This window comes from Dipteris shenzhenensis, chromosome 32, assembly GCF_047967505.1.
Source record: "Dipteris shenzhenensis isolate YYH24624 ecotype China chromosome 32, Dip_SZ_1.0, whole genome shotgun sequence".
Taxonomy (NCBI): Eukaryota; Viridiplantae; Streptophyta; class Polypodiopsida; order Gleicheniales; family Dipteridaceae; genus Dipteris; species Dipteris shenzhenensis.
This window is the reverse complement of record NC_141627.1, coordinates 24,850,241-24,858,116: the sequence shown is the minus strand read 5'-3', so window position 1 is coordinate 24,858,116 and position 7,876 is coordinate 24,850,241. Positions and strand designations below refer to the sequence as shown.

Below are 7,876 nucleotides of genomic sequence, written 5' to 3'. Positions count from 1 at the left end.
TATCCAAGAAACACAAGCATCCAAACATCCGATGATCATCCAGGAAACACAAGCATCCAGGCATCCAGAAGTACTGAACAATCGGGAATAAGGATCATCTGTGAAACACGAGCGTATGATCATTTGGGAAACACAAGCATCCGGACTCTGATACCATGTTGAACCATGAGGGACGAGACAACACATGCTCCCAAGGAAAAAGAAAGATGGTTGAATTATATTACTTCTAACATATACAACTTGTTCAACTAAAAAAGATAAGCAAAAGGAACTGAGACAAAAAGAAAAGCAAATCATACACCAGTTATAGACCGAGAGTCTATGGACTTGGCTTTGAAGTCCCTGATCAAGCCTTGCCATCCCAAAAGACAGCCCATTTTCCTTCTTTTCTAGCCGCCTTTACCTTTGCAAGCTTCGAGGTCTTAGTCTTAAGCTAGCTTTTGTGAACTCCTTTGCCATCCACACACCTAATCCTTTTAGCTTAGAGAACTTAGGTTGTCAAACAATGGAATGAAAATATTCATGTACTAGATGCATATATATTTTTGAGGACAAGAGTTGAGTGTGGGAGAGCTATTTATAGCTCTAAATTTCTTGGACTTATAAAGAGCTACAAACGTATCGCATGCTTCTTTGGATGTATTCACTGTGTTGAGCTATCCAAGCATGACATCTTGCATGTTCTGTTTGACCTTATGACATGCATGTGATCTGGCAATGGCATGATCTACTGCTAATGTAGACAGTGTTGGTGCAGGTGTAGACCCTTCTGCTCGTACTATGGCAATGGTGGGAGTTATTGTTGGACTATCAGATGGTCTAGGTGTAGGTCCCATTCTACCTATGATCTCGCAATGGTAGTATCTACTTCTGATGTAGCCACCGTTGGTGTAGGCGTAGACCCTTTTGCTTGTGTTGCGGCAATGGTGGGAGTTGATGCTGGATTGTCAGATGGTCTAGGTGTAGACCCATCAACATCATGGATGTTTTTATAGAAGCTATACTTAAATATTAATATAAAATCTAGGTGAAAGTTTATTGATGTAGTTTTTTTAGTTTCACAATATCGATAGAACATAATATGAGTTTGTATATTTTCTTTAGAATTTTAAAGTACAACCTTCGATCTTGGCAAAATTTTTGATTTTTTCAAATAAATTTTAAATCCTGGAAAATGTTTCAAACTTTTGTTTTTATTAGGGCATACAAACTTTTGACACCGATATAAAAGTTTCACTCTTAACGAAACCCCAACGAAACTAACATGAAAAAATCATCCTTGATCAACATACTCAATTTCTCTTGAGTACAAGAATGGTCTCCATTCGGTATTTCCATTTGCCATAATTTGAGTTGTCTAATTTAGCAGATACCTCCAAATTCAGGTTGCTAGTGGTAGGCATGGTGCAAGATAGTACTCAAATTGCCTGTGAAAAACATTGCCTGAATCAACTGTAAATTGAATTGTTGGTGAAGATAGAACTGCAATATATATCCAATTTGTTACAAGGCTTGTGGCAAACGATGCCGGGAATAGCAAAGAGGCTTTACAAGGCTCAAATAAAGTGCACAATGCCAAAAAAATAGCCAATAGGCTTTACAATGGTGGCATGTGAGTACAAAAATGATGTGATGTGCAATCTGGCCCCACTGAACAATTAACCAATGCCTGTAAAAACTCTGAAGTCTACGCAGTACTGGCTCAATGAACCATGGAAGATTTCCTGGGGTGCCAACTCAATATGTAATATGATACTACCCTCGTCCAAAATCCAGGGTATGGGGGACAAGGTCCATAAATAATATGTATGGATTTCCTTAAAATTTCAAATATGCAAGGGAAAAATATAAAAATCTCATGTCCCCCCTCCCACAAAATACAAGGTATATACCTTGAAAAATATGCAAGATTTTTAGATTTTTACATATTTTTTATAATATGTGAGGCCCAAGGGGGGGGGGGTCTTTTGGATGAGGGGGAATTTAAAAAAAAAACACTAAAATATGAAAACCCGTCTCCTTTCAAATGAATGTAAGTTTTTCATGAGTTACCCAAATTTCAAGGTGTAAAGACATATTTGAAGCTCTTTTAGTGTAGAACACAACTATGTTATCGGGTTTCAAGACATATGATTATGTGAGATTGCATGTGACCATAGGGACTAGGAACTATTTGGGAATTTTCGGGCAGGGCTTCCATCAGCTACTTTGGAGTTCTCTCCTCTATGGATGAACTAATCTACTCTGATCTAGATCTAGACCAACCATTGAGCGATAAAAAAACATCAAATAATTCCTTTTCTTTTGTTCTTTTTAGGTGCTTGGTCAGATCTGTCGTTGTAGAGGCTTATGTGTGTGCAAGAAGTGGATTTGATTCCAAGGCTAAATGTGTGTGATACATGTGTCAAAAGGTGTGCGTGATATGATGACTGCGTAGAGCATGAAAAATCAAGCATTTTTTCTTTTTAGAGAACCCTCAAATTCTTCCTGGATTAAGAGATACAACTTGACCTAGGTGGACGGGGGAAAAAAAAGAAAAAATGATGATGTGTCAAGAGGGGTCACATGCAAAAACAGTGCCTAGTGCATATGCAGTGCCTGTGGAGAGATAAGTGTGCCTGCCAAGGGTTGTGTAATGATGTGGCAGGCCTATGCACATGCAGAGTGCCAAGTGTGGGAAATTGTGCCTGGCAAGAGCTATGCCATGTGGCACTGTGATGTGGTAGATGACATGGCCTACTGACTGGGCGTTGATGTGGTAGCTGAGGTGTTAGTCAGGGATGATGTAGTAGTCATGGTTCTATCCTGCTAATGTGGCAGATAGGGTTATGAGGTGGTAGATATGAGCTTGATGATGTGGCATCTACCACATGTCAATGACGTGGTAGATAAGGCTCGTTTGCCATGTGTCAAAATCGGTGGCCAAGCCTAGTGGGTGGTTTAGTAGCTTGCCACGTGTTTAGATAAGAGGGTGATGGAACCCTATAGATGCTGATGGGATCTTAGGAGATTTCGTCAAGGTTGTGGGGTTGCAAAGGTCGTTGAGTGTTGCCTCCCATTTGTTGGCTCGCAGGTCGTTTGGAGTGCTCATTGTTTCGTCTGCTTGTAGAAGATGCCAGGCTAGACATGCTGTGAGTCGTGAGCTTTAGCTTGATGTGTAGAGACTGCAGGGCCACTTAGTTGGTTGCTTGTTGCCTTAGGAGATCTGGCCGTGTGTAGCATGGCTGATGGAGCCTTTGTCTTAGCTATTGGCAATGCTACTGTTGTGTGCCTTTGTAGAAGGCTATAGTAGTTGTAGATAGTAGGAGCTCTTTTCCTTAGTCGGTTGAGTGTTTGTGGGGTGTTTTCTCTCTGAAAGTTGCAGAGAACCTCAAAACTTTCTTTAGATCCACTACCAAGAGCTCAGAAACCTCTCGGAGAACTAGGATAGGATGTATCTCTCTCTTGATTCTTTTTCTCTGAGAAACAGAATACTCTCCAATGGAAATCTCTCTCTCACGCAAAAGAAAGAACAATGGACAGAAATTTCTCAAAGAAATAAACTAAAATCTCTCTCTTTCGATTGGCAAAGAGATGAACTGAACGGAAATGTCTCTCTTAAATGCATGAATGGAAATATGGAAAGAATAGACGGAATTCTTTTGAACAAACGAAAATTCTCTCACCGGAAGAGAACTCTCATGAATCTCTCGATCTCTCTCACACTCTTAGAATGGCGCCTCAGTGGAAGGCAGAACCATGAGCTCTGATACCATGAAACAAATATGGAGAGAGGAGAGGAGAAGAGTGGAGATGAGGAGAGAGGGCATAGCTAGAGAGCACACCACAAATGACTATCTGTACACTAGATTTAGTTGAAAATAAAGAATATATACAAACCCCTTTAGGGTAAGGATTAGGGTTAGGGTTTCTAACCCTTTCCTTTTTAGCACTCTTTTGGGTACATATCGAACATGATGTTGAGATGAATCCTCAACAGATCCCTTGTAAGAATGGGCAATGTTGAGATGAATCCTCAAGAGATCCCTTGTAAGAATGGGCAATGTTGCCAATTGTATTACAAGTATGGGTGTGCTAGCAACTCTGTGTGTGTACGCGTCCGTATACATGTGCATGTGCATACACTCATGCATTCATGCATTCATGCACCCGTGCACACATAATTTTATTTTAGTGAAATCACACACACACACACACGTGTTGTGTGAGAAACATTATCCAAGCCATCGATCAAAGTTTCATTTGGGCGAGCTGTGGGGCTCAAGGCGGGGTGATCGATCTGACTCCGAGGTATGGCATGGGGGAGACCATGGTCATGCCATGGAAATGTGGTGCTCATTTGGGCATCGGTGGGGGGAGGGCCATCGGCATTAGGACGTGTTTTACTCCACACACGAGTTGATTGAAGCCGGGTAGAGGGCTGGACAGCGATTGACGCGGGCTGAGCGGCGTTGCCTCCGATCTGCTAGGCACATTGCCGACGAGTGCCTCCAGCACCACCTAGATGGCCAAATGAGTCGAACGAAAAATTGACAGGCTTATCCCGCGGCCACCGAGGTGCGATGCTTTATCGCGTGCGAACTGTGCGAGCGCTCTCTCCCGCACACATAGGCGGGTGCATTTTGCGCTACAATGTCCATGTGAAGGGCGAATCCTCGAGAGGGAGCAAGTGGAGGGCAATCATTTGAAGCACTGAATAGATTCAGTCAGATGTGACGTGGCCCGTACGCGTGGCAAATATCATAATTGCGTAAACAATGTTGTACTGAGTACTCCATCTTTTCTTTTCTTTCTCTATTGCAATTTGGGATGATGCCGCCAGAAAATTGAGCTCCCTACTCAGCAAAAGATTGCCTTTCTCACATGTTTTGCAGCGATTCCACCTCCATCGTCTTCTCTGTAGACTTGCTGCTTCTTCACATCGCGATCCCATTTCTGTGAGAATGCTTATTTCTGTCATCGCTGCTTCATTTCGGTGCGAATGCGTAATTCTGACAACTTTGCTGTATGGATTATGGTGCGCGCATATTCGATTTCGTTTCTTTGGGATTGCGTGTTTCTAACGGATTGTGGTGCATGGAGTCGAGCCTTGATATGGTTATGCAAGCTCCAAACGGAAGATTGAACCTTCTGAGAGTTGTTGCTCGCGAAATGATTGCGGACTTCTTTGTAGAAGGGGAGGAGGAGGAAGGATGGTACCCGATAAGTGGTGATAATGGATCACGTGCATAGAGATACGAGTTTCGATCTGAGTTCTGCAAAATCCTGCTTCGAAGTTTGCAATTCGGAGATTCTGCTGCTTGCAAGTCATCATTATAGGACGAGTAAAAGGCGAGGAACATGGTACAGGGAGAAGGGCAAGCTTAGCTGCGGATTGCATCACTCTCGCATAAGGGAAAATAACCATGGTACAGGGAGAAGGGCAAACATCGCTGCAGATTTGATCATTGTAGGAAGGGAGAGAGAGAGGAAGACGACGATGGTACCAGGAGGGGGGCAGACATCGTCCTCCTCGGCTTCTTTACGAGAATTGCCGGACGAGTGCTGGGAGTTGATCTTTTCTTACCTAGATGATCGACGCGATAGCCAATGGCAAGCGCTGTCGTTGGCTTGCCGCCGATTTCTTCTCATCTCAAATCGCGTGAGGCCTTCCATGGCCATCTGCAGTATGTGTCCTGCCCTCCCAGGAGGTTTGCTTCGGATTCTGCAAAGATTTAAAGGTCTCACAGACATTGATCTCAGCAAGTTCCATGGGAATCTGGCTCGGCCTCTCTTAGCCATAGCAGAATCATGTCCACAGTTACGATCATTGAGTCTCCAAGGACAGAAGGGACTTCCAATGGAAGCACTTCTGGAGCTAGGAAAATGTTGTAGAAACCTCAAATCAATGAATTGCTCCAAGCTGCATTTATTGCAAGACGATGACGTGAAAGCAATTGCCATCTCTTTTTCCCAGCTTGAGATGCTGGACATAAGCTATCCCCAACTCGGGTCTCGGTTTCCTCATACTTTGATTTCTGCCTTAGATTCTCTCTCGTGCTCAGGTATGGTCTTGGACACAGGAATGGAAGTAATAGCAGCGAGTTTGCCTCATTTGCGCTCTCTTAATGTATCTGGCCAACACATGCTGTCTGATTCTACTCTCAAAGCTCTGGCCCTAGGTTGTCAGGAATTGGAGGAACTTTCTCTGTACGACTGCTCCTCTCTAACCGACCTAGGGCTGGAGCTTCTTGGTCGCCATTGCAAGACTCTGAAGAAACTTGGTGTCAATGGGCAACATATTTCATCCCTGGGAATTGAGATCTTTCTTCGATTGTCCCAAAGTTTGCTCTCTCTCGATCTCTCTTATATGACCCTTTCGGATGAGATTGTTTTTCAGGTCAGGGATGTTCAGATTCCCATCAAGAAGCTCTTCTTGTCCCGTTGCAAGGGTCTTACTTCAGCTGGTCTCCTCGGTTTATCGAGTGGCTGTTCTCAGATCACCCATCTGAACCTGGAAGGAGCCCACTGTCTCACAGACGAGAATGTAGCCATACTGGCAAAGGGTCTCCCTGATCTCTGTTTCATCTGCCTGAATTATTGCTCTATGCTTACAGATTCTAGCTTTTTTTCTTTACTAGAAAGTTGCACTCGTCTGGAGGAGCTGGATATGGAGAGCACCGGTCTTGGTTGGGGCGCATTGAATGTTGGATCTTTCACAACCTGTCTCCACCTGCACAGACTCAGGCTTGCATGGAACAAGGCAATAGGGGATGAGATGGTGAGGTTGATAGGCAGTCTATGCCCTTCTCTTTTGTGTCTGGACCTTAGCCATTGTCTTCTTGTGACAGAAATGGGGCTCGATGCCATTAGTAAGGGATGCCCTCATGTAAAAGAATTAAGCCTTAAAGGCTGCAAGAAACTTCACAATTTGTGCAATGGCGGTGGATTTGAGGAGCTGGAACAGCTTGATCTGGGAGCGTCAGGAGTGACAGATTCAGGGCTTCAAAATGTTGGGAAGACGTGCAGACATCTCGTCAGCTTGGGCTTGGAGGGATGTGTGAAAATTACTGAAATTGGACTCAACAAACTAATGGAGGATTGCAAGGAATTGAAAGAGATGAACCTTAAGGACTGCCAGGGGGTAAATCTTGACACATTGGCAGTGCTAGTTTTCTGCAGACCTTCTCTAAGGAAGCTGGTTTTGCCTTCCGGAATGTCTGAAGAGAGGAAGAAGAGGCTGATGCGACATGGCTCTGAACTTAACACTTACAAAGACTGCTAAAAGGTCTTCCAAGGTTTGTGCAGCATCGACTGCCACGGAATGGATGAATGAAATGCTCAGTCTGCATCTCTTTGACAATAAATTGTGGTGCTGAGAGTTGAAGTCAGTGTGCTTAAATACAAGTAAAGAGTGGTAAGTACTCTTTAGCCTGCTCTTTATACAGGGAACATTTTTAATAACCCCATTTGAGTCTTTCCGTAGGAACTCACAGACTTTCATTAGTTTTCTACTTGCATGATGTAATTGTGTGATAGGCACACAAAAATACATTTACGGATTTTGTGATGGAATTTTTTGATTAAAACACTATCTTTATCTATCCGAGGACATATATGACAGATTGATGAAGATGGTTTTGTTAAATATTCTATGTCATGAGAGATCCCCCCCCCACCCACCCACCCTCTTCCTGGCCACAAAAAATAAATAAAATTATCTGCATATTGTTACGGGCAAGGAGCCCTGGAATACTCTTTTCTAACCTTGTCCGTCCTAATCTACGGAGTGTGGAAGCATGGAATGCTGACTGTGTATATATATATATATATATATAGAGAGAGAGAGAGAGAGAGAGAGAGAGAGAGAGGACTGTGGACATCATGTTTATCCTAC

General features: G+C 43.3%; 1 protein-coding gene across 1 annotated transcript; it reads left to right on the top strand.

Moving 5' to 3' along the window:
- Positions 1–4,799: 4,799 nt before the first annotated feature.
- Positions 4,800–7,584, top strand: LOC147880500 (RNI-like superfamily protein). Its single transcript, XM_087371300.1, has one exon. It carries the CDS (start codon positions 5,216–5,218, stop codon positions 7,262–7,264), a length of 2,049 nt encoding a protein of 682 aa, XP_087227426.1. The 5' UTR covers positions 4,800–5,215; the 3' UTR covers positions 7,265–7,584.
- Positions 7,585–7,876: the final 292 nt, after the last annotated feature.